The following is a 27635-nucleotide window of genomic DNA, read 5'->3' as shown; positions in this document are numbered from 1 at the left end:
ACAGGGGACCATCTTATGGATTTATCTATGTGCACTGCTTTGAGAGAACATCTGCGGAAAAGCAGTCTACAAAGAGGAGTAGCAGCAGTTCTCCCCAGCAGGATGGTTTTCTAGGCGGAGGGCGGGCTTGTTTCTGCACAGAAGAACATTCGGCGCTGTGACCCTGGCTGCCACCAGCAGTTTCAAATCGTGCCTGTCAAAGCTCAACCCATGTTCTTAAGTTCTAGGAGTCAGCCCAGAACTTTAGAGGTAGACCGTCTTCCGTTCCAGGAGGGGTATGGACTCACCCCCAGTGACGCACTCCACTCCACGGTGGGGTGAGGGCGACTTCCCAACCTTGCTTGCTTGCTTGCTTGCTCCTCCTCTCCTGGTCATGTCCTATCTGGCTCAAGGTGGCAATGGACCAAAGTGACCAGAAGGCAGCAGGAGAAACCCACCTCTGCTTGGCCTGCTCACTTCTCCTGGACACATCCATCAGTTGCCCGGCTCAGGCACTAAGGCCAGCTGAAACTTGCACATCCTCAAGTCCTGGCATGTACATCGCCCCCTCCTCTGCTGGAGGAAATGTGGCTAACACCCCCCGTAAGGCCCTTTAATTCCCTCCACCAAGTACATATTTGCCGCTGAGTTTTAACAGAGCGGTGGTGAGGCAGATGCAAACCAGTTCACACACATTCGGGGATGAACTTTGTTCCCTGCCGACCCTCTGCCCTCTCCAAACTGATGTAACCATAAGCCAAAGATTGAATGGCTCCCCTCAAGAACATGAAATGGAGCTGAATATACTCCAGGATGAAAGCGGAGCTCTTTTTTTCTTTTTCTTTTAAAGGGGGGAGGCTACAATCCATACGTTCCAAGTTGACAAAAGGCTTAATAAATGCTAGATGCACACACAGGTTGTCTCCTGCACAGGTTTCCTGACCATAAGAACAGCCCTGCTGGATCAGGCCCAAGGCCCATCTAGTCCAGCATCCTGTTTCGCACAGTGGCCCACCAGATGCCGCCGGAAGCCACAGACAGGAGTTGAGGGCGTGCCCTCTCTCCGGCCATTACTCCCCTGCAACTGGTACTCAGAGGCACCCCTCCCCTGAGGCTGGAGGTGGCCCACAGCCCTCCGACTAGTAGCCATTGATAGACCTCTCCTCCATGAAGTCATCCAAACCCCTCTTCAAGCCATCCAGGTTGTCGGCTGTCACCACATCCTGTGGCAGAGAGTTCCATCTTGGCCATTTTAATGATCAGACCAAAAACGGAGGACAAAGCATCAAGCATCTTTCCTTCCAGTTCAAAGCTGCTCAGGGTGAGTCACTGGGAAACAGCTCAGACACACATCGTTTGAGCTCAACAGAACAATCAAGTCGACTGCTCAAGCCACCCACATTATTCTTCATTAAGTTCAGCCTCATTCAATAAGCTGACAAGTTACTAGTCCAGAAAAAAAATTAATTGCTAGCCCACGGTTCACTGTTTGTAGCACACTGCCGAGTTAGGAGGGAAAGTATCTGCTCAGTGGCCACCAACCATTCACCAGCCTGCCTGGGGCTGCCTCCAAAAACGGCTCAGAACCGACCACTGGGACAGAAGGCAGGCTCCTCCATTCCTGGCAGATGCTCAGCCAACTTTACAAGTGTTCTATAGACACAGCCACACGGGTTGCCAATTTGCTCCCGAGCTCAATGTCAAGCGCTGGCATCTGACCGCTCGAGCCCAAAAGGGTCGAGGGTCAGGTTACCTGCTTTTAATTCTCTCTTTCTGAATGGCCTTATGAAGGTTCTCTTCACTAAGCACCTAAAGATGGGGAGGGGGAGCCTGTCCTCTCCAGAGGAGGCGTTCCAAAGCTGTAGCACCGCACTGAGGAGTCTGATCTGGGAAAGAGCGAAGGTGGCCGGTCAGAGTGGCCACTTTCAAACTGGGTGGTGCACACGCTTGCGGGTCCAAAGGGGCATGACACATTTCACGCCATCCGGTGGAATGTCTGAAACCTGGGAAGATGCTTCAGACGGCAGCACACAGTCGGCACACTGTTCTCACACACCAACACCACCCCAGTCTCCCCCAAACCAGTACTGGAATGATTGGGACCCATACACGATAACTACTGGTGGGGGCACTGACAAGCACTCCTCCCCCCCATCTGGCCAGGACGACCAGCCCATGCCCTTTTCTCCAGGGCTTAGCAGCATGGCGGCAAAGCCTCCTTGACCCTGCTCTGTACCTCACAGCTGTGCCAAGAACCTACAGGTGAAACTCGGAAAATCAGAATATCGTGCAAAAGTCCATTAATTTCAGTCATGCAAATTAAAAGGTGAAACTGATCTATGAGACAGACGCATTACCTGCAAAGCGAGATCAGTCCAGCCTTAATTTGTTATCATTGTGATGATCATGGCGTACAGCTCAGGAAAACCCCAAATCCACAATCCCAGAAAATTAGAGTATTACATGGAACCAAGAAGACAAGGATTGTAGAATCAAACAATATCGGACCTCCGAAAAGTAGACAGTGTACTGTGCTTGATGGGCCAGCAAACTCGCCTGACCTGACCCCACAGAGAATCTATGGGGCATTGCCGAGAGAAGGATGAGAGACATGAGACCAAACAATGCAGAAGAGCTGAAGGCCGCTAAGGAAGCCTCCTAGTCTTCCATAAGACCTCCTCAGTGCCACAGGCTGAGAGCATCCATGCCACGCCGCACGGAGGCAGTCATTGCTGCCAAAGGGGCCCCAACCAAGGACTGAATACATATGCATGCTTCTACTTTTCAGAGGTCCGATATTGTTCGATTCTTCAATCCTTGTCTTCTGGGTTCCATGGAATATTCTCATTTTCTGGGATTGTGGATTTGGGGTTTTCACGAGCTGTACGCCATGATCATCACAATGATAACACATTAAGGCTGGACTTCTCTCGCTTTGCAGGTAATGCGTCTGTCTCATAGATCAGTTTCACCTTTTAATTTGCATGACTGGAATTAATGGACTTTTGCACGATATTCTAATTTTCCAAGTTTCACCTGTATATAACTCTCCACATTTCTGCTTCCCACCGAGGCCAGCCAAAGATTTGTGGATCCCCGAGACGAGGAAGCTGCTTCTAGAAGTGGAAGCTCCTCCCGCCCCTTTGCCTTTTCAGCTATCCTAGAAGCAGCTTCTGGCTTGTCACCCAGATGATCGGCACCTGGCCAATGCAACCTACGGGAACCGAGCCTGGGCCTTCCCTACAGTAGGTGGGGCCTGATGGGGGAGCTTCCAAGGGATCAGAAGGGAACCCAATTGGGTCCTTGGGACTGAGAATCTCAGCCCAGATGGGATGTCGGACAATAAAATGATTTGAGTTTCGCCTGTGGTCGTATTAAGGTCTGGACTTTGAGGTCTTCAACTCTGGTGCATTTTGACGTCTTCCCATCTGTGGTGCTGGTGGGGGAAGGTCATGGGAAAAAACCCTATATTGAGCATATATGACCCTGTGGGGTAGGAGCTAATGACACTATGAAGCATGTCCTACTTTATTGCATTATTTTATTGTGAGCTCTGTAATGTTTTAATGCTACTTTTTAAATTAAAAACTTACCAGGATGTTCAGATGAATTTTAGGTTTCATTTCTTCTCTCAGATCAGCAACTGGCTATTACCTACAGTGTTGCCAAATTTTGTGTTGCAGAACGTCGAGTTCACCATGAATTAACAGATTCTACCAATTAAAATCCTTTTTAATTTAGAAACAGAGTAATTTTAATAACCAAGGAATTGGGTAATTTTAGGTACTGGATTGACCTATGTCTTGTATTTTATTTTTCTGGTCAAAGACCCTAGATCAGTGATTCTCAAACTTGGGTCCTCAGGTGTTATTGGACTTCAACTCCCATAATCCTCAAGCAAAGGCCACTGAGGCTGGGGATTATGGGAGTTGAAGTCCAATAACACCTGAGGACCCAGGTTTGAGAATCCCTGCCCTAGATTCAATTCAGCCCAGACTGATCCTTCTAATTCAACGATTCAAATTGCACGACAGATTCAAACTATTCAAATTGCACGATTCTAATTCAAATTGCACGATGGAGCCGTTTAGCCAACTGCTAACTAACAACCCAAGTTATGCTCTCAACAAATCATGGAAACCCTTACTTGGCATTTGAAGGGTCTCTCTGTAGAGTGAACGTGTTTGACATGACAGCTTAAGTGATCAGGCCTGTGAAAGAAAAAGGAAGAGGGGACACAAGAGAAAACCGTGTTACAGACACAGTCCTGGTTGCTTTTATAACCCAGCCTCCTTCCCAAGGACCAGAGCAGCCATGCCCCACCCTCCTGCCAATGACACAACGACATTCCCAAATGGCAGGAGTTCATTTTATCTCGCCTTAGTTGCACGGCAGCTTTTAAGGGAGCAACCAGTCAAGTGTTTACAAGCCTGCCTTGAAAAGTTCCGGTTATGTTTCTCCACACACCCCACTGGCTTGAATCCGCATTTTTAAAAGGCAGAAGCCGTATATGTACTTAGAACTGGAGATGGTTCTAGTTGGATAAAGGCTAAACACTGCCCCAGTTCGACCAGATGAAGGCTCCCCGCTCTCCACAAGCGGTGTCTACCACCTGCCCATGTTTCATAACTTCCAACCATAAATGACTTCCTAGTTTGAGAATTTCTTCACTGTCTCCCATCGCAGGCAAAAACTGCCTCTAGAGTGTTAAAAATCCACATCCCAAGACTGAGCCCTGTCCCCTATCCCCCCACCACCACCACCACCCCTCCCAGCTCCCACTTTCCTCACAGCCCCCTCCCTCCCCACCCCCCTCGCGAATACGGAATGAAAATCCAATACTGGAGCTCGCCTGGGATTTTCTACATGGTACCTCGAAAAGCCTTTTCCACAAACACCACAGGTGTAGGGTTTGGTGATGCCACCCTCATGAGACCTCACGTGATAGGTCATGCGGTCCTTCCTTTTGAAGCGCTGGTTACAAATGGGGCACTCGAAAGGCTTCTCGTCCGAGTGGGAGAGCTTGTGCCGGTTGAGGTGGTAGACGTCCCGGAAAGCCTTGCCACACATCTCACAGGCGTGGTTCTTCTTGACGGGCTTGCTGGGCTTCTTGGCGGCCTGCGTCACCGGCATGGCCGCGGCACCGGCGCTGCTGCCTGGGTTGGCAGCCGAGGAAGACGTGGTGACCGTCGACAGGATGCCCGCGATGGTGGACACCAGCGACGTCCGGCTGTTGTCGCCCGCGATGGTCGAAATGAGGGGTACCATGGTGGCAGGGGCTTTCTTTGGCCGGGACACTAACTTGATCCCCGTGTGGCAAGACTCGTGGCGCCTCAAGTGGTAGCTGTCCCTGAAGGCCTTGCTGCAATATGTACACACAAAGGAGGTTTTCGGCTTCTCCTTTTTAATCCCGACAATGGCATCTTTCAGGGTCTCCGGTGCAGGGGGGGGCTTCTGGGTTATCGGCAGGGGCAAAATCGGTTTCTGGTCAGGGGGCTCGACAGCAGAGCTGAGGAGGGGCAGCAAGCTGTTCTGTGCGGCTTGCTGCTGGTGATGGGACGCTTCGTGGGCCTACAACCAAAACAGTCAACACTTCAGAATTTAGGTAGACTGAATTTAGGCAGACAGAATGGGATAGACTGGTGAGTTAGGTAGACAGAATTTAGGTAGACTGGTGATGGGACGCTTCGTGGGCCTACAACCAAAACAGTCAACACTTCAGAATTTAGGTAAACTGAGAGCATACCACTATGCTTTAGTAAGAGGCAGCTGCTCAGATATTTGTGGAGGACATAGGCCCTACTAGCAGCATGGTTGCAGGACTTGTTTTAACATGGAAGACATTGCTTGGACAGACCTGAGCAGCACTTAGTCCCTACAATTCTAGGATCCAGGTCATTTATAGCACCCAGGGGTCACACGGACCAAGGAGAAGAGGGACACATCAGGCGTGTGTCAACAAGTTATACACCAAGAATTAAGGGAAGCGCCAATGTATTTTAACTTGCCTAAGCTGTGTGACAGCTGGGATTCAGGCTTGTTTATTTGCACACACAAGGAGGGAAGAGAAGCAAGTGATGGGAAGGTATGGTGTCCCAGCAGGAGAGCTGCAAGGCACAGGCAGCAGCCAAGACAGCAGGCAGATATGACAGGACTTGACAAATCCCAGGCAGCCAGCAGCCGTGGCACCTAGAAATTTAACTGAGGCACTGGACTAGGGGATTCCATGGAGGCCCACCAGAGGTCACACTTTTGTTTCTAAGAAGAGGATGAACACAGAGTGCTTCAGAAAGGCTTATTTGATAAGCAGACTTTAAAGAAGTTTCATACAAGCAGAACCGTGGAACCTTGTCTGTTTCTTGTGTGTTCTGTATGATCCAGAGAGATGGACGGTCACCTACGGGTCTTCCTGGAGGGGAGAAAGTACCACCACCACCCCTTTGTTTCCACTAGACGTTTCCTAGCCAAACTGGTGTGAGACTGAACAAGGAAGGAGAGAGATTACACAGGAGCATCTTAACCCTCGTTCTGGTTGTGAAAATATTCCTATCTGACAGCATGCAGACACCAGCACTCTCTTGCACACAAACTACCTGTGGACAGGAATGCGATACGAGCGCGGTTTTCACCGCCTACTACATTCGGAGGACCTTGCCACACTGCCTCGCCTGCTGACACCGCCGCCACTGACTGCAGAAGATTCTTGGAGCACCTGAAGGGTATACCACTTCCATGGACCCCATCCAGGCCTATGAGGCTGCAGAGTTGCCTTGTCAAAGTAAGGGAACACCTTAGAACACATCCAATGTTCTTGCAACTACATTTTGCTGCAAAAGGGGACATCCTGGTCTGCCGTTGCCCAGTCTTCTATTGGGATATCCCCAAGAAGCACTCTAGGCTTCCCCGGAATACAATCTGAACTAGAGAGGACTACTGTGCCTCCCTTTTTATTATCAACAAGAGCAGGCGCAAAAGGGCTCTTGGAAGCCAACCGTTGGCCAACTCAATGCTAGCAATATCCCCTAAAAACACACACACACACCAGCTCTCACCCAAACTAGGCTCTTCTCCCCTAGAAACACCAGAACAAATCCCCACCATAGGAGCTGAGGTTAACAGACACTAGTTATATAATCTCACCCTCCGCGATTTCCTGATAGGCAGATAAGCCACTTGCTCTATTCTAAACACAGGCGCTCATGGCAGGCGGACGGAGCAAGGTGCATGTTACAGCCAACCCTTTTCAATTCCCCGAGGGGAGCCATTCCTACAACTAATGACTGGGTGTCGGCTGCACGGCTCAGCCCGTTGCGTGATCTCTATCCTAATGACAGCCTATTTGGTTAACTACAGTTATAAATACAATTATAATGCCCGATCTACCCTATTAGACTGTTGATACATTAGAGGGGGGAAATTACACAACTGTCAACACCAGCACCCCCCCGCCCAGAGGTAGGCTGCCCTCGAATGCCACCCATGAGCCAGCTTGCAAGCCAGAGAATGAAGACCGTTTATTCAAACAGATACTTGCCATAGCTTGCCAGTGCTGTAACTAAACACAAGGAACCTGTATTTGGAACTCAACGCCTTCTGAAGTTTATATATTTAGTAACACAATGACTAAGGCATTCTAAGCAGCTGGAGAAAGGTGGAAAATCAGAGAGGGGCCCCTTGTGCCATCAGCAACTTCTTGGGGGAAAGGTTTAGGTCAGGCAATCTCATTATTCTTAGCCAGTGGAAGGGGTCGGGACTTCACTTCTCAAACCACAAGAAGCCAATGGCCTGGAGGCCACATCAGCTGCATGTGGTGGACTTGAATGGGCAAGTCAGTTGGACTGAAGGACGTGGGGAGGGCAGATTTTGTTAAACCAAATATGAATGGTTGCCTTGAAAGGGATGGGATTTTTTCCCCCATTTGCAGTGCTAACTTAAGAGCTCCTGATACACAGAAAATATCCTACAGAAGGAAAGGTGCTTTTCAAACATGCTGCCCCCACCCCATGTAAAGACAGTCCCCAACAGGACAACACACCAGAGGCAGAGCGGGGCTGGCAGCTTCTCTCCAAACCACCGGCCAAAAGGCAGGAACAACTCTTGGGTCATAGTTGCCTAAGCACCAAGTGACACTGCCAGAAGAAAATCTTGTTCTGGCCATGCCTCGGAAAAACCAAGCTTGAGTACTGTCCGGAAGTATAAGATTTGGCAGCCTTTGTAAATCAAAGCAATAACCAGTTCTGCTTGTACCTTTGTGCATTAAAGAGGTCTTCCATCACCACAAACAGATCCAAGCCTATAGGACAGGACCAAGAACTTAAATGCATCTCGTGTGCCAGAGTGCAAGGTAACCCTGAACAGTGAGACAACTGTACATACCTGCGAGACAACTCAAAATACCTGCCACCAGTGTTTGTTCTGCATCCCTGTGGATTTTACAAGGACGTTAGAGCTCCTTGCACCAATTGTTCTCAGTACCACTGAATTGTTTGGCATGTATACATGCACTATGTATGTTTGTTTGTTTGTATACATACACAGTGTGTATATATGTATATGTATATACATATGGGTGTGTGGAAATACACACACACACGCAACTAAATAAAGTGAGGTCTGTATGTAAATAAAACATTTGGCTATTTCATCTGTTGGCCTTTATGTTATATGCACTTTGTTAAGTTTGCTTTTCTCTAGCTGCAAAAAAAACCGGAAAGCTACACAAGTCACATGGATGGCTTCTTCTGAATCAACACTGACAAGAGTACTGAATGAACTGCTCTCAATCCAAAGACATCCCAAGTTCTTTTAATAGTCCAGTTCTGGAAAAAGCGGCCTCGGTTGCCACAGGTGACCACTAAGCCTTATTCTCCTCTCTGTAACCCATGTCTAGAAGCAGCAACCACAATATCAAATATGCAAGTGTAAACAAAGCCTCTCTTAAGTGTTTGCATGCTTGGAAGTCGCTTCAAGAGCTGCAAACCATCCCAGGAACAAACCAGGCCAGGTTCCAAAGAGCCGCTTAGGCTCATGCAAAGGGCTTGGGCTAGCCCAGTGGAGCCGGCCTTTCTTTGAACAGTAGCCCCTTAAGACTGCTTTTAAAACGTACATCTTCAAAAGCCGTTTGCCAAGCAAAACAAGTGCTCCTGCTTCGGGGAAGGCAAGTCTAGACAACTCCCTTCAGGTGCATGGGACAGTCTTCTGGCTCCAGAAGAATACAACCCTTGCTCATGAGCTGCAGAACTTCCACCAAAACTGTCACTTGAAAAGCCTGGCTGGGCAACTAAGCCAGGGATTCTCAACGTGTGGGTCCCCAGATGTAATTGGACTTCAGCTCCCATAATTCCTAACCAAAGGCCACTGGGGCTGGGGATTATGGGAGTTGAAGTCCAATCACATCTGGGGACCCACACGTTGAGAAACCCTGAACTAAGCAATCCCGGGGTGTGGATGCTCCTCAGCCCACCCTTGTGTGGTCCTATATGCCAAGGCCATGCAAGAACTGATGGGTCTGGAGGCAGCTAGTCAGCACTTCTGGTCAGCTTCACGGAGGGCAAGAAGAGGCAGGTATTTCTGCCTTGACAGTGCCCCGTCCTGTACTCTGCCTGGCATCAGTCCAGAGACACCCCAGCTTCTCCTCGGGACGAAGGTCTCTGCTCCTGTGAAATTTAATTTAAAAGAAGAGGCCATCTTTGAGGGCTATCAAGACCGAAACCTGCTCTCATGGCATTTCTGCCACATGCCAGCTACCACATTTGAGAACTGGTCGCTCGGCAGAGGTGGGGCCGAAGGGTAACCAGGCTGCTTAGGCAAAGTGTTGTTGTTGTTGTTGTTAATAATAATAATAATAATAATAATAATAATAATAATAATATTTTACATTTATATCCCGCTCTTCCTCCAAGGAGCCCAGAGCGGTGTACTACAGACTTGAGTTTCTCTTTCACAACAACCCTGTGAAGTAGGCTAGGCTGAGAGAGACGTGACTGGCCCAGAGTCACCCAGCTAGTTTCATGGCTGAAGGGGGGATTTGAACTTGGGTCTCCCCGGTCCTAGTCCAGCACTCTAACCGCTACACCACGCTGGCTCTCTATGGAGGACAGTCAGTGCACTTGACTGAATCCCGCCCCCCAACCTCCACACCCTGTCCCTGCTGCACAGAACATTTCGGCCCCAGGAGCCTCCAGGTACCTGCATTCATAGCTGCATTTGAAGCCCACGTGTATTTTTAATAGCAGGAAGCAGGGACGGGAGGAAAGATGACCAGAACATGAACCCAACACAGGGCTCCACTTCCCACCAAGATTCCTCCTAAAAACATGATTCTGTCCCTTCTCTAAAATGTCCCAAATAGTTCTTTATGGGCAGTAGAGCCAAAGATGCAGGGCCAGAAAGCCAAAACCGAAGGCCTTTACAGTTTTTCCCTGTAGTCTTTATAAACTATTTTGTATATGAATGGGGTGCGCATTTCCTTCAAGCGCTTAAGGCCCTGGCCAGCAAACAGTACTGTTAGAGGGCCACTAAGACGAGCTGGGATGCAACCCTTGAGCCAAGACCAAGAATGAGGTCATTTCAAGGCACCATCGTACACCGGAGTAACAGCGAGCCCAGCCACCATGGTATTTAGGACCCTTCTAAAGCTGTACAGCGTTATTAAGCACTGTAAGCTTACAACACACTTTGTCTTAATACAATAACCACTATCATAGTGTCTCACATTCATGAGCCCTTCCGCTATAAAAAGGCAATCTGAATAAGGCTATGTACCTTGAGACCCGGGCAACTCCGCTTGCCAAGGTTTGCTAAAATAGCTAAATTAATGTTGCTTTTGGCCACAAACACCCTGTGGTTCCTACGCATTAAGGCCTTCTAAACAAGGATCAAGAGGTAAAATGATAAATGAGGGCGTGCAGCATGAAACTGCATCTGACGACCCTTTGTAAGTCATTTCATTCACTTGCAGAGGATGGCTTTATATGGCCTAGCATTCAAATCAACAGCTGTGGGTTTGCTTTCCATCCCTGCGAATTCTATGGTAACACAATCACACACCAAACAGTTTCATAGCCCAGGCTGGGAGGATTTGGCATTGTCATCTTCCACTGCCAGAGGCAAAGATTTTTTGCAATGATGCCTTGATGTCAGCTCAGCCAATTAGCATCTGTGAGTCATATACCTTGGTTATGCCATGAGATGATCTCTCCCTTAATTGTACTCCCTAGGCAGATAAGAACCATTTCAAGATAAGCAGCATCCGCTCGGACACCCGGGTACAGGCAAGGAGGAGTCCTGCAACTCACTTCAGTGCCAAGGTGCACTTCAATATACAGACAAGTTCAGAAGTGGCCAAGATTTTAAGAAGTCACATTCTTCCCAAACTGAGCTTTTGCCCAGTCTTAAATAACATACATGATTTATTTAGGTAAGAGCTGAAAGCCTTATGCAGAACAAAGTACATAGGAACATAGGAAGCTGCCATATACTGAGTCAGACCATTGGGCTATCTAGCTCAATATTGTCTTCACAGACTGGCAGCGGCTTCTCCCAGGTTGCAGGCAGGAGTCTCTCTCCCAGCCCTGTCTCGTTGGAGATGCTGCCAGGGAGGGAACTGGGAACCTTCTGCTCTTCCCAGAGCGGCTCCATCCCCTAAGGGGAAGATCTTGCAGTGCTCACACATCAAGTCTCCCATTCAGATGCAACCAGGGCAGACCCTGCTTAGCTATGGGGACAAGTCATGCTTGCTACCACAAGACCAGCTCTCCTCTCCTGTAACAACTGATTAGACAACTGATTAAAACAATTTGTGGTTTTAAAGGCAAGCAGGCAACTACAGACAGCTCACAAGAAAGGGAGGAAGAAAAAACCCATCCAAGGGATATCCTTCCACTTCCTCCTCAAAGCACTGGTAGAAAGATTAACAATCTTCCCAAGCACTTGAGGCGATCGGTTTTGAGATGGCTCTTGATATTAAAGGAGTATGCACGCCAAATGCTTACAGGACAGTCATTTGTTTTTAGCCAAGGGAAATGCTGAATCCTTGAGAATCAATGCTGAACCATGTAACTTCAATCTAACTACAGAGGAGAAAGAGTCGTCGGACAACACTGACTGTGCTCTGGCACAGATATACCAATTGTGAGGAGGCCATTAAGGTCCTTTGGTCTATTTTCACAATAATATTTCCTGCAAGTGGTTACGAGGAAAGATGCGAGAAAATGGTGGGGAGGCGTGGAGAAGAGAGAATAAAAGAATGCCTTCTAACCCATGCAATGGAGATGGTGTTTCAGTAAGGAGATTAACTGTTCAAATCTCAAAAGAGGGAAAATTAAACCCTCGATAGGACTGCCTAAAGATCATTGCTGGCATCTGCATATGGCAACATATTTCATAGCGAGTATGCAGCAAAGATCATAATCACACAGGAAAAAAAGCTTAGTTACCACCGCCTCAAACAGATTTTGTTTCCAAGAGCATGTTCTAAGCCTGCTTCCAGAGACCGGCCACCTAAGCGAGTGACTCATCTTTGTACTTGGGGGAACTATTTTCCTTGAGAAGAAAGAGGCTGCAGTGCATTTGCCTCAGATTTATTCCTTCACTTCATGTTTTCCAACTGGAGCCACGCTTTGTATTTTAAAAAGAACAGAAGACTCAATGGGCAAGTGACGCATGCCTGTAATTTGCAGAGGATTATTTTACCTTCAGGAACGGGAGGGGGGAGAGAACAAGCGGTACTGCATTAGTATACATTTTCAACCTTTAAGAAGGAGAACGTTTGTGGACTCGCTTCTCAACTGGCTTGCAGACATGAGGAAGGAGTCTGGCAGAATGCATTCCTTGTGGAAGATTAATACTTCCCATGAAGGACAGGAGACAAAAAGCCAAGGGGCTCAAGTTGCAGGGTGTCATCATTAACGACACTAAACTCTAGAATCTTTCCCAGAAACAGCTCTAAGGTTTAGTTTGGTTTTGGAGTGGGGCGGGGGCAGAGACAGGGAGAGAGATCTAAAAAGGAGACATGTTTATCATTTACTCAGAGCCCATTTTGAGGAGAAAATCCTTGGAATGTCTCTTGGGCAAGTATTCTTTGAGATCAGGCTGCAGGCTAGCAAATTGCTTAGAAAGCCGAAAGCAACCTTCCCCTCACCACAACTCCAGATGGTACATCCCAACATTTTCTTGTTACACCAATCAATTCCAGCAAATAACTCCATTAATGCCTGCTCTTCTCCGAGCAGTTCACTGTTTGCTTCCATATGCAGATAAGAGGGTCCCTATCCCATATAAGAAAACTGAGCATATTTTAATACATTATTCTGTCCTTTAAATCACATTCAATGATTTCAGTTTCCTAAAGAGCACCAAGTAATTTTTAACAAATAAAGTCATTTTTTTCTAAGACTCCACAGATAAGTGGCAAAAACCAGAAATGGAAGGTCTTTTATGTGACGGAGATAAAAATAAAAGGGAGCAGAGTACAGTAATTTTAAATAGGGGAGCAGAACAAAGGGGGGAAGTATGGAATAGAGAAAGCAGCACATTTTGGAAGTCAGGAGAAGATAACATGAAGCATGCAACTAGCACACCAGAAAACACATCTTTGGAAAGAAGGGAGAGGAAGCGGAGGGCAAACTGAAGATCTAGGGAAATAAGAAGCAAATAGATAAAACTGGAAACAAGAAGGGAAACAATAAAGCACAATTAAACACCGCTGGGATGAAAATGAAAAACTGTGACAAAGACAACACTGGAGTGGACAGAAAAGGGGGGAAAAACAGAAGGGTGAGAAGCAGAAGCAGAGAAGCTAACTGAGAAAATGAGAGGGCAAAGTTTCAGAAGATGGTAGAGAGCAGAATTGGAAGGGGACAAGAAGAGAAGCAGTGCCATTTAAAAATGGGACACAGAAGGCAGCAAAGGGTGAGAGAAAAGCAGAATTCCCACATGCAAGAAGAAAAGGAAAATCAACCATTTACAAGGAGGGAGATGGAGAATGAAAGCTTAGTCACACAGACGACTAACATGGTATGAAAAAGAAGAGGGAGGTAGAAAAAAAAACAAAAAAAGGAGTAGCAAGCATGAAGTCAGAAATTCCAGAGGGGTAGCTGTGTTAGTCTGAACACAAAAGGATACCCTTTGGCACCTTAAGGCGACTTGATGATATATAAAGAGGGGAAACCTGCAATTTAGGCAAAAATCCTAAAGAAAGATGAAAGAAAGCAAACAAAAATCAGAAAGGTAACGAGAGAGTAATTCTCAATGAGGCCAAAAACAAATGAAAGAAGTACTGGGGAGAGAAGAAAAATAATTGGAGAGCAACCACCATGGGGGAGAGGGGGAGGAGACCGGATTGAAGCATTCAGAGATTATTTGAGGGGAGCAGAGGAGGGAACAGTTAAAGAGTCCCAAAAATGGGAGGGGGAAACATAGCAGCAGGAGCAGAGCGCGCGCGCGAGAGAGAGAAATAAGCAACTAGGAAACCCAAGATGGAGAGTCGATTGGAATGAAATGTGCAGAGAACCACATTTTGTGGTGTTGGGGGCGAGAATGAAGACTAAATCCAGTTTAGGGAAAGGAGGGAAAGGCAGAAAATTGGTGAAGGAAGGAGGATAAGTTGTAGTACACAGACAAGGGGAGATTAGCGCAGTCTTGGAGGGAGGAGAGAAAAAAAATAATGCAGCGGCAATTGGGAGGGAGGAAGCCGGAGTGTGCAGACAGTCATAGGGTGAAAGTGGGGGGGGAGACGAGTCAGGATCCTGAAGAACTTTGAAAGCAACACTTGAAACACCGTCCAAGGCAGCAGAGGAGAGGCGTGGAGATCCATAACCCCCAACCCGGTCCTGGAACTTGGAGGGAATTCCTGCCCCCACCCTAAAAATTAAAAAAAATAAAATAAAAAACCACCCACAGGAAAAAAAAAAGGGAGAACAGCAGGAGAAAAATCAAAGAATGCAACAGGAGTCAAAGAGAACTGGGAGGGCTGCAAAGGCAAAAAGCAGACGAGCCAAAAAGTACAAAAGAGGGAGGGCAGAAGAGAAGGGAGAACAGCACAATTTAAGCACCCAGTTTTTTGGTTTAAAAAAACAACACACACAAAAGAGAAGGGAGAACACCACAATTTAAGCATCCAGTTTTTTGGTTTAAAAACAAAACAAAACAGGATAAAACCTCTCATTTTCCCTCATCCAACATCAGCTTCATTCCTCCCCCCTCCCCAAAAAATCACAGACCAACCGTTTGAAGGGGGGGGGAGACAAAGGCAAAATGAAGTGCAGGAAAAGGGAGAGAAAAGGGGCAGAAAAAGTCGGTGCTCCTGATGAGGAGGAAAGAGGGTTGTGGGGCAGGGTGGGGGGGGGAGAAACGAAGGCGAAGCAGAGCGCCGCAAAGGCCCCCCCCAGCATTGCACAGACCAGTTAATCAATAATAAAACAATTAATAACAACAACAACAACAACAATAATAATAATAATAATAATGCAACTTTGTAAGCCGCCCCCCAACGTAACCAATTGTTCTCTGTTAGAGCCCCCACCCTGACCAGAGTGAGCCCCTCTTCCTCCAAGGGTGGTCGTCTTGCGGGGGGGGGGGTGCAGATGAGGAGGAGGGGCGACTTCTTGGGGGTTTTCCTCCTTCTCCTGCATCTCATTTCATTTTGGAAGCGGGGGGGGGGCAGGCAGACCAGTTTAATAAAAAATAATGGTAATAATAATAAGAGGAGGGGGGAGGAAGAGGAAGATTAATAATAATAATAAGAGGAGGGGGGATGAAGAGGAGGATTATTATTATTAATAATAATAAGAGGAGGAGGAGGAAGAGGAGGGTTAATAATAATAATAATAATAATAATAATAATAATAGGATTATTATTTTTCCCTTTCCTGAAAAGGCCCCGGAGTCGAGAGGGGGGGTTCTCCTCACCTGGAAGAGGAAGGCGGTCCAATTGGCCTCCATGGCAGCCGCCGCCGCCGCGGCCGAGTCGAGCGCGCGCACGCGCTGAGGTGGGGGGGGGTGGATGGCGACGCGGGGGGGGAGGAGGAGGAGTTCAGAGGAGAGATAGAAATAGAATTATATATTATATTATATTATCTTATATATATAAATATTATAGAGAGGGGGGAGCGAGGCGTGAGTGGCGACGGGGGGGGTGTCCTGAGGAGTTGGGGTCACGAGGGGGGCCCCCCCGGGGGGCGCGCGCGCGGCGGGCCTGCGGGCCGGGCCTGCTGCTGCTGCTGCTCCGGCTGGCCGCGCTCGCGCCCGCTGCTGCTGCTGGGCCGCCGGCCTCTCGCCGCCGTCCGCCCCTCCGCCCGGCGGGCCTCCCCGGCTGGCTGGCTGGCTGCCCTCCCCGCCCTCCCTCCCTCCTTCCTTCCTTCCCTCCCTCCTTCCTCCCGGGCCCGGCCGCTACATGGAGCCGACAACAAAGCCGGGGCGGCCGGGGGCGCTGCTGCTGCTGAGGCGGCCGAGGAGGAGGAGGCGGCGGCGGCTCAACATGGCAGCGCCTCAGCCGCGGCCGCGTTTCCGCTCGCCCTCGGGACGAACCATCCGCGCGGCGGCGGGGGGGGGGGAGCCGGAGCCGGGTGGGGCGGGGGTTGGAGGGGGCGGGGGCGCCCGCGCGCCCCTCCCAGCCAACCCGCGCGGAACGCCCCGCCCCGCCCGGGGGGCGCCGCGCGGGGAGGGGCGAGGGGGCCGCGCGGGGGGGGGGGCCCGCGCGCCGGGCGGACTCCCCCCCCGCCCAGGCGGCGAATGGGAGCGTCCCGCTCCTCCGGCGGGCGGGCGGCAGCAGGGCAGAAGATGGAGGCGGAGGGAGGGGGGGGGGTGCGCGCGTGCGTGCGTGTGCGCGCGCGAGGGGGGGGGGAGAGGCGGCAGGCCCAGGCCGGCGGCGGCGGGGGTTGAGGGGGCCGGGTGAGGAGGGGGCGCCTTGGAGGAGAAGAGGGGGAGGCAGTGGCCCCCCCACGAGGAAACCCCCCCAGGAAAGGGGGGGGACTGAGGACCACCAGCGCACCCCCCCCAAAAAAAATATGGAGGGCTTGTGTGGAGTTGGAGCCCCAGGCTGGGAGGACCTCTTCTGAGACCCCCGCCCTGTCCAGGGAGAGATGAGTGAGGGGATTCGAGGAGATAGGTAGACACACACACATACACACCTATAAAGGGTTTGTGTGTATATACACACACACATATACACGCACACTCCACACACGTATAAAGGGTTTGTGTGTATACACACACATATATACACACACACTCCACACATATAAAGGGTTTGTGTGTATACACACAAATATATACACGCACACTCCACACATATAAAGGGTTTGTGTGTATACACACACATATATACAAACACATTCCACACGTATAAAGGGTTTGTGTGTATACACACACATATATACACACACACTCCACACATTCCACACATATAAAGGGTTTGTGTGTATACACACACATATATACACACACACTCCACACATTCCACACGTATAAAGGGTTTTTGTGTATACACACACATATACACGCACACTCCACACACGTATAAAGGGTTTGTGTGTATACACACACATATATAGACGCACACTCCACACATTCCACACGTAAAGGGTTTTTATGTGTATACACACACATATACACGCACACTCCACACACGTATAAAGGGTTTGTGTGTATACACACATATATACACACACACTCCACACATTCCACACGTATAAAGGGTTTTTGTGTATACACACACATATACACGCACACTCCACACACGTATAAAGGGTTTGTGTGTATACACACACATATATACACGCACACTCCACACATTCCACACGTATAAAGGGTTTTTATGTGTATACACACACATATACACGCACACTCCACACATTCCACACGTATAAAGGGTTTTTATGTGTATACACACACATATACACGCACACTCCACACACGTATAAAGGGTTTGTGTGTATACACACACATATATACACACACACTCCACACATTCCACACATATAAAGGGTTTGTGTGTATACACACACATATATACACGCACACTCCCACACATTCCACACGTATAAAGGGTTTGTGTGTATACACACACATATACACGCACACTCCACACACGTATAAAGGGTTTGTGTATATACACACACATATATACACGCACACTGCACACATTCCACACGTATAAAGGTTTTGTTTGTATACACACACATATACACGCACACTCCACACACGTATAAAGGGTTTGTGTGTATACACACACATATACACGCACACTCCACACACGTATAAAGGGTTTGTGTGTATACACACACATATATACACACACACTCCACACATTCCACACATATAAAGGGTTTGTGTGTATACACACAAATATATACACGCACACTCCACACATTCCACACGTATAAAGGGTTTGTGTGTATACACGCACATATATACACTCACACCCTCCACACATTCCACACGTATAAAGGGTTTGTGTGTATGCACGCACATATATACACTCACACCCTCCACACATTCCACACGTATAAAGGCTTTGTGTGTATACACGCACATATATACACGCACACTCCACACATTCCACACGTATAAAGGGTTTGTGTGTATACACGCACATATATACACTCACACACTCCACACATTCCACACGTATAAAGGGTTTGTGTGTATACACGCACATATATACACTCACACCCTCCACACATTCCACACGTATAAAGGCTTTGTGTGTATACACGCACATATATACACGCACACTCCACACATTCCACACGTATAAAGGGTTTGTGTGTATGCACGCACATATATACACTCACACCCTCCACACATTCCACACGTATAAAGGCTTTGTGTGTATACACGCACATATATACACGCACACTCCACACATTCCACACGTATAAAGGGTTTGTGTGTATACACACACATATATACACGCACCCTCCACACATTCCACACGTATAAAGGGTTTGTGTGTATACACACACATATATACAAGCACCCTCCACACATTCCACACGTACAAAGGGTTTGTGTGTATACACGCACATATATACACGCACACTCCACACATTCCACACGTATAAAGGGTTTGTGTGTATGCACGCACATATATACACTCACACACTCCACACATTCCACACGTATAAAGGCTTTGTGTGTATACACGCACATATATACACGCACACTCCACACATTCCACACGTATAAAGGGTTTGTGTGTATACACACACATATATACACACACATTCCACACGTATAAAGGGTTTGTGTGTATACACACACATATATACAAGCACCCTCCACACATTCCACACGTACAAAGGGTTTGTGTGTATACACGCACATATATACACGCACACTCCACACATTCCACACGTATAAAGGGTTTGTGTGTATGCACGCACATATATACACTCACACACTCCACACATTCCACACGTATAAAGGCTTTGTGTGTATACACGCACATATATACACGCACACTCCACACATTCCACACGTATAAAGGGTTTGTGTGTATACACACACATATATACACACACATTCCACACGTATAAAGGGTTTGTGTGTATACACGCACATATATACACGCACCCTCCACACATTGCACACGTATAAAGGGTTTGTGTGTATACACGCACATATATACACGCACCCTCCACACATTCCACACGTACAAAGGGTTTGTGTGTATACACACACGTATATACACGCACACTCCACACATTCCACACGTACAAAGGGTTTGTGTGTATACACACACATATATACACGCACACTCCACACATTCCACACGTATAAAGGCTTTGTGTGTATACACGCGCATATATACACGCACACTCCACACATTCCACACGTATAAAGGCTTTGCGTGTGTGTATACAAACCTTCCAAGGAAATCACAGAATTGCTTTCTCTCGTCACCCAAACGAGAGCAGCATCAATTCCTCTTGGGCACCCGCGAGACCCGGCTGCTGCAGCACCCAAGTTAGGTCTTGCCCTCGCTCGGCAAATCGCGCAGCCACCCAAGTCTAGCTGGAGGCTACAAACTCTTGCAGCTGCCTTCTGCCGAGTCAGACTTCCTCTTGCAGCTGCCTTCCATCGAGCACAGCCCTGACTGGCAGCAGCTTTCCAAGGGTTCAGCACCCGTTTCCCCAGCCCTACCTGGAGATGCGACCCTCTGCGTGCAAAGTGCTCTGCCACTGGGTCCCTGTGGGTGATTCTCCATAAGCCCAGAAACCTGGCAGTCAGGCACAGATTTCAATGTCCCACAAACCTCGGCTTGTATTCACCCCAGTAGCGCTTTAGCCCTCAAGAACAGCGAATCAGAATTGGCATTGATGTATAAAAATGTTTCAAACAAATGTTGGAAGTGTGGACACTCTGAAGGCACCTTTTTTCATATGTGGTGGACCTGTGGGAAGGCTAAAGCCTATTGGGATATGAGTTATAATGAATTAAAGAAAATATTTAAAATGTCTTTTCCTAAGAAGCCAGAATCCTTCCTGCCAGGGATAACACAAGGTGCAATCTCTACAAGTAATTTAACATTTTTCATGTATGCTTCTACGGCGGCCAGAATAATATATGCACAGAAATGGAAGAATAATGAACTGCCTTCAAAACAGGATTGGCTGATAAAAATTTTGGGATATGCGGAGATGGCAAAACTCACAGCACTAATAAGAGATCAAAACTTGGAATGTTTTAAAGAAGGTTGGAAACCATTCTTGTTGTATCGAAAGAATTACTTTCCTACTATGGACTTGACAGCAGGGTTTGAAATTTAGCAAAAAACTGCCGGTTGGGTAGATTAGCTATGTTTGTAAGGGTTGGAATTTATGTTTTGAATTATTATAGGGTAAATTTTATAGCTGATGATTCACGAAGAGATGTGTGCGGGAGGGAAGTCCACCTTTTTGTGTGTATTGGCAATGAATGACAATATTACTACTGTTAAAATTAATAAAAATTGAATTTGAAAAAGAAAAGAAAAAAAGAACAGCGAATCAGAATATAGCAAGCCTGCTGGCCACACCTGCAGAGGAGCCAGGGAACCTGCAAGGCCGACTTGCAGCCGCCGAGGCTCCCGCGCCCCATTCTTTCCACATGCCCCATAACTAGGAGCACAGAGGGTGATCAAGCAGCAGGCAGCTGCTCGCTTCACGGAAGACGCTTGCTTGCTAGCTCAGACCAGAGGCTAGCTTGCTTGCTAGCTTGCCTTGCTAGCTTGCCTTGCTAGCTCAGGCTAGCTTGCTCAGGCTAGCTTGCTCAGGCTAGCTTGCTTGCTAGCTCAGATCAGAGGGCCACCATCTGTATTCCAGCATCGAGCTGGATGTTTCCAGCAGCCGGAAAGCCGCTGGACGCCCCACCAGGGGCAGAGCCACCATTGTGCGGACGGGTTCGAGGAACCTGGGCCGCCAACGGAAAGGGCCGCCGAAGCCCACAGGGGGTCGTGGCTCGGGCTTCGAAAGATTCCCCAAGCGAACTCCCCCACGCCCGGCCTCCAGAGAGCCCTGGGTCCTTTACGCTGGAGGAAGAGAAAGGGAAATAAAAGGCTGTCGTGCAACAGACACGTGCCTGTAAAGGGCAGGGGAGAGCTCACTTGGGGCTCTCCAGAGCCCAGGTGGGGCGAGCCACACCCCATGTGCGTGATGTCACATGCGCGGGATGTGGCGAGAGGGGCTGCCGGGCAGGGCCGGACTCAGGCCACCATTCGCCTGGCTCTGCCCCGGCGCCCCGCTCATACATCTCCAACATCTGGTACTCTGAAAGGTATACTGCCTTTGAACATGGAGGTTCCATTCCTCTCAAGGCCTTCTGGGTCCCCCTTCTCGTCCACAAAGGAAAGAGTCTCTCCCCCCGCCCATTTACTTTAGCTTCTGATAAGTACACCATGCTGGTCGTTGACCGAAATAAAGAGATTGATTGATTGATTGATTGATTGATTGATTGATTGATTGATAAGTACACACTGCCTCTGCAGCTAGTGTGTCGCCAAAGAGTCTTGCTTCAGCGTACCATGAAGCTCAGCACAGCACTTTTCATGCCAAAAAGAGAGGTTAAGAACCGAAGAACAGCCCTGCTGGATCAGGCCCAAGGAAGCCCATCTCGTCGAGTCTCCTGTTTCGCACAGTGGCCCACCAGATGTCCTAGGCAGCCTTCCCCCCCAGACCCAGACCCATTGAAACCAGCAGGACATTCGTCATGACGGACTTGTCTCACCGATCGAAGTGGTGCCTAGTCATAACTGGCTAGTCTAGGTAGAAAATACACAGGTCAAGAATTAAGGGCTGCTAAGCTGCCAACCCCCCAGCCACCTTGCCCCCCAGAATCTGCATTTCTCAGAAGCAAGAAAGGGGGTGCTAATGGCTTGATCTTAGGAAAGGTATTGGGAAAAACACGGGGGGGGGGAGTATATCCACAAGTAACTTCCATCCGAGTTGCCAGTTCTGTGCCTGTGACGTACACACACCCCAACCGATAATTAAGGGTTGCCAACTTACCAGCCTCCATCACCAGGAGCCCTTGGAAACAGCCCTGGAGATTTCCATGGCTTGGATCTTGCGGTGTTGAGAAGATATATAGCATGACACAGAGAGTAGACGCCCTTGGGAAAGGTAGATTGTACTAACCCTGCATAAAAGCCAGAGAAGAGATTTAAAAATATATATATCTAAAGCCATCACCCTTTTAAGCACTCTTCTCTAGAAAACACCCCACTCAAAAGACTTGGTTGAGCTCTAACCTTCTAAGAACTGTAACCCAAAGGAGCACCTCACTCCAGACTGACTGGCATTATACCCCACTGAAAGTGGAGGGTGAGGCGGGTCACCTGGAGGCTCCACCCACCACACAGCCTGATAGGTGTCTCACTTGGAAATACTGCCCCGGAAGTTTCCCTTAAAGGGATAGGAGCGTAGGGAGCTGCCATATACTGAGTCAGACCCTTGGTCCATCCAGCTCAGGATTGTCTGCACAGACTGGCAGCAGCTTCTTCAGGGTCGCAGGCAGGAATTTCTCTCTCAGCCCGGTCTTGGAGATGCTGCCAGGGAGGGAACTGGGAACCTTCTGCATGCAAGCAGCCAGGCGCTCTTCCCAGAATAGCCAAGGGGAATGCCTTACAATCCTCACGCTTGTAGTCTCCCATTTGTATGCCACCAGGGTGGAAGACCCTGCTTAGCAAAGGAGACAAGTCATGAGCCAGCATGGGGTAGTGGTTCGAGTGCTGGGCTAAGAGACCCGAGTTCGAATCCCCATTCAGCCATGGGACTAGCTGGGTGACTCTGGGCCAGTCACTTCTCTCTCAGCCTAACCTACTTCACAGGGTTGTTGTGAAAGAGAAACGCAAGGATGTAGTACACCGCTCTGGGCTCCTTGGAGGAAGAGCGGGATATAAATCTAAAATAAAAATTAATAATAATAATAATAATAATAATAATAATAATAATAATAATATCCGGCCTCCACGGCAGGACCAGGCCAGCCTAGCTTTATTTCCTGACCCAGATTTCGTCCCTGACAGCATCTCCCGATAGGGCTGGGAAAGACCCCACCAAAAAGATTGGCATTAATGTATAAAAATGTTTCAAACAAATGTTGGAAGTGTGGGCATTCTGAAGGCACCTTTTTTCATATGTGGTGGACCTGTGGGAAGGCTAAAGCCTATTGGGATATGAGTTATAATGAATTAAAGAAAATATTTAAAATGACATTTCCTAAGAAGCCAGAATCCTTCCTGCTGGGAATAACACAAGGTGCAATTTCAACAACGAACTTAATATTTTTTATGTACGCTTCTACGGCGGCCAGAATTATATATGCACAGAAATGGAAGACCAGTGAACTGCCTTCAAAAGAAGATTGGCTGTTTAAAATTATGGAATATGCAGAGATGGCAAAACGAACAGCATTACTAAGGGACAAAAACTTGGAATGTTTTAAAGAAGATTGGAAACCATTCTTGTTGTACCTAAAGGATTATTTTCCTACTTTGGACTTGACTGTAGGGCTTGAGATTTAGTAAAACTGCAGGTTGGTTAGATTAACTCTCTCTCTCTCTCTCTCTCTCTCTCTGTATATGTATATGTATATGTATATATGTGTGTGTGTGTGTATATATATATATGTGTGTGTGTGTGTGTATATATATATATATACACACACATACATATATATATACACACACATACATATATACACACACATATATATACACACACACACACATATACACACACACACACACACACATATATATAAATATATGGGTTTGAATTTATACTTTGAGGTATTATAATAGCAAAGGTAAATGTTATAATTGATGACTCACGAAGAAATCTGAGCGGGAAGTCCACCTTTTTATTTTTCTGTGTGTACTTGTAATGAATGTTGACATTATTGATGTTAAAAATAATAAAAATTGAATTTGAAAAAAAGAAAAGACCCTCTCTGAAACCCTGGCAAGTTAAGACTGGGCCCGTATAAGGGAAGCAGCTCCCGGGTAAGTGTGCACAGGGACATCCGCTTCACCTTTTCCACGCCCCATTTGGGTTGCCAGGTTTTCTTCACTGCCCCGGTCCCCACATCTTTTAACCTCAGGGTGGCACACCGGAATGTGGCATGTTAACCATTTTTCTCTTTTTCGGGGAGAAGCATCAGAGACGCTGACGCTGCCGTTCAAGACATGGCGGGGAGAATGCAATCCCAGCGTTGCTCACTGGGCTTCTTTCCAAGGGAAGAAAAGCAGGTATGCATTCTAAAATAAACGGAGTTCATGCTAGGAAGGGAACAACATAGGAAGCTGCCGTATACTGAGTCAGACCCTTGGTCCACCTAGCTCAGTATTGGCTTCACAGACGGGCAGCGGCTGGGAGGAAAGGCTCATTGGAAGTTCTACACATTGGAAGTTCACACAGTTCTAGTCTGCCTTTCATATGCAACCAGGGCGGACCCTGCTTAGCTAAGGGGACCAGTCATGCTTGCGACCACAAGACCAGCTTTCCTCTCCTAAAAAGATCTCAAGTACAGAGCCAGGAAAGATCTTAGGGAATATAGGAAGCTGCCATATACTGAGTCAGACCCTTGGTCCACCTAGCTCAGTATTGTCTTCACAGACTGGCAGCGGCTTCTCCAAGGTTGCAGGCAGGAGTCTCTCTCCCAGCCCTATCTCATTGGAGATGCTGCCAGGGAGGGAACTGGGAACCCTCAGCTCTTCCCGGAGCGGCTCCATCCCCTGAGGGGGAATATCTCCCAGTGCTCACACTTCTAGTCTCCCATCCAAATGCAAACCAAGGCAGACCCTGCTTAGCTAAGGGGACAAGTCCTGCTTGCGACCACAAGACCAGCTTTCCTCTCCTAAAAAGATCTCAAGGACAGAGCCAGGAAAGATCTTAGGGAACATAGGAAGCTGCCCTATACGGAGTCAGACCCTTGGTCCACCTAGCTCCGTATTGGCTTCACAGACTGGCAGCGGGTTCTCCAAGGTTGCAGGCAAGAATCTCTCTCCCAGCCCTCTCTCGTTGGAGATGCTGCCAGGGAGGGAACTGGAAACCTTCTGCTCTTCCCAGAGCGGCTCCATCCCCTGAGGGGGAATCTCTTCCAGTGCCCACACATCACGTCTCCCATTCAGATGCAACCAGGGCAGACCCTGCTTAGCTATGGGAACAAGTCATGCTTGCTTCCCCAAGACCAGCTCTCCTCCTTGGTCTGCGTTGTGCCCAGCCAAGTCTTCTGGGCCACCTTGGTACCGCCCTGGCTACAAAACAGACCCCTTCCCTATGACCTGCCCTCCCTCCCTTCCTGGCCAGGGAAGCGCCTTTTGGGGCACAGCTCTAGGGTGAGGCCTTTCGACCGCCTCACTCCATGCAAAGTGTCCAGGGAAATCGGGACAGACGGGGCAGGTGTTTGGGAGCTCCTCTCTGGTCCGAGATTGGACCACATTCCTCCTCCATCCTTCACATTCCAAGTTCTCACCCAGGAGACGAAGCCGGTGCCTTGAGCAAATCTGACAGCACTTGCCTTTCGGCGGAAAGGTCTGCTGGGTTGAAAGGATGTGCCCTTTAAGCAGCATATATGCCCTCCCACCCGGCGCCAGTGGGAACGGGGACACCCTCCGGCAGTCAGGGGTCTCCTGCCCCTCCAGACACGGCGCATCCATATGGCCGTGACGGGAAGGGGGCAAGACAGTGGAGGAGTCCACCAACTCGGCTCTGTGCCTGCGCTCTGCCATTTGAGGCAAGCCCTGGAAGAACCGGTTGGTTTCCTGTGTCACTTTTCTGTCTCCCAGATCATCGACAAAAAGAGATTTCTGGGCACTTGTCCTGGCTGCTCCTGCATGGTGGGCTTCCGACCTAACCAGGTAAAGATTGAGGTCTTAATGGCACGAAACACGGAAAATTGAAGTCTTAAGGCACGAAACACGGAAAACTTGAGGTCTTAATGGCACGAAACACGGAAAACTTGAGGTCTTAATGGCACGAAACACGGAAAACTTGAGGTCTTAATGGCACGAAACACGGAAAACTTGAGGTCTTAATGGCACGAAACACGGGAAATTGAGGTCTTAATGGCACGAAACACGGGAAATTGAGGTCTTAATGGCACGAAACAGGGAAAACGAGGTCTTAATGGCACGAAACACGGGAAATTGAGGTCTTAATGGCACGAAACACGGAAAACTTGAGGTCTTAATGGCATGAAACACGGAAAATTGAGGTCTTAATGGCACGAAACATGGAAAACTTGAGGTCTTAATGGCACGAAACACGGAAAACTTGAGGTCTTAATGGCACGAAACACGGGAAATTGAGGTCTTAATGGCACGAAACAGGGAAAACTTGAGGTCTTAATGGCACGAAACACGGAAAACTTGAGGTCTTAATGGCACGAAACACGGAAAATTGAGGTCTTAATGGCACGAAACACGGAAAACTTGAGGTCTTAATGGCACGAAACACGGAAAACTTGAGGTCTTAATGGCACGAAACACGGGAAATTGAGGTCTTAATGGCACGAAACACGGAAAACTTGAGGTCTTAATGGCACGAAACACGGAAAATTGAGGTCTTAATGGCACAAAACACGGAAAATTGAGGTCTTAATGGCACGAAACATGGAAAACTTGAGGTCTTAATGGCATGAAACACGGAAAACTTGAGGTCTTAATGGCACGAAACACGGGAAATTGAGGTCTTAATGGCACGAAACACGGAAAACTTGAGGTCTTAATGGCACAAAACACGGAAAATTGAGGTCTTAATGGCACGAAACATGGAAAACTTGAGGTCTTAATGGCACGAAACACGGGAAATTGAGGTCTTAATGGCACGAAACATGGAAAACGAGGTCTTAATGGCACGAAAAACGGAAAATTGAGGTCTTAATGGCACGAAACAGGGAAAACTTGAGGTCTTAATGGCACGAAACACGGGAAATTGAGGTCTTAATGGCACGAAACACGGGAAATTGAGGTCTTAATGGCACGAAACAGGGAAAACTTGAGGTCTTAATGGCACGAAACACGGGAAATTGAGGTCTTAATGGCACGAAACATGGAAAACTTGAGGTTTTAATGGCACGAAACACGGAAAATTGAGGTCTTAATGGCACGAAACATGGAAAACTTGAGGTCTTAATGGCACGAAACACGGGAAATTGAGGTCTTAATGGCACGA

General features: G+C 48.2%; 1 protein-coding gene across 3 annotated transcripts in view; it reads right to left on the bottom strand.

Annotated features, from left to right (window-relative positions):
- Positions 1-16310, bottom strand: part of VEZF1 (vascular endothelial zinc finger 1) — a 30460-nt gene extending 14150 nt beyond the window's left edge. For 2 of the 3 annotated variants that reach the window (XM_053275625.1, XM_053275628.1), the window contains exons 1-3: positions 15889-16310; positions 4832-5550; positions 4127-4190 (exon numbers count right to left, since the gene is read on the bottom strand). In XM_053275625.1, coding sequence (XP_053131600.1) covers positions 4127-4190; positions 4832-5550; positions 15889-15921 — 816 coding nt within the window. In that variant the 5' untranslated portion in view covers positions 15922-16310. The remainder of the gene's footprint in view (positions 1-4126; positions 4191-4831; positions 5551-15888) is intronic. The other variant, XM_053275626.1, reaches the window with a different exon arrangement.
- Positions 16311-27635: the final 11325 nt, after the last annotated feature.

This window comes from Hemicordylus capensis, chromosome 12 (genome assembly GCF_027244095.1).
Source record: "Hemicordylus capensis ecotype Gifberg chromosome 12, rHemCap1.1.pri, whole genome shotgun sequence".
Classification (NCBI taxonomy): domain Eukaryota; kingdom Metazoa; phylum Chordata; class Lepidosauria; order Squamata; family Cordylidae; genus Hemicordylus; species Hemicordylus capensis.
This window is presented reverse-complemented; position numbering and strand designations above follow the sequence as displayed.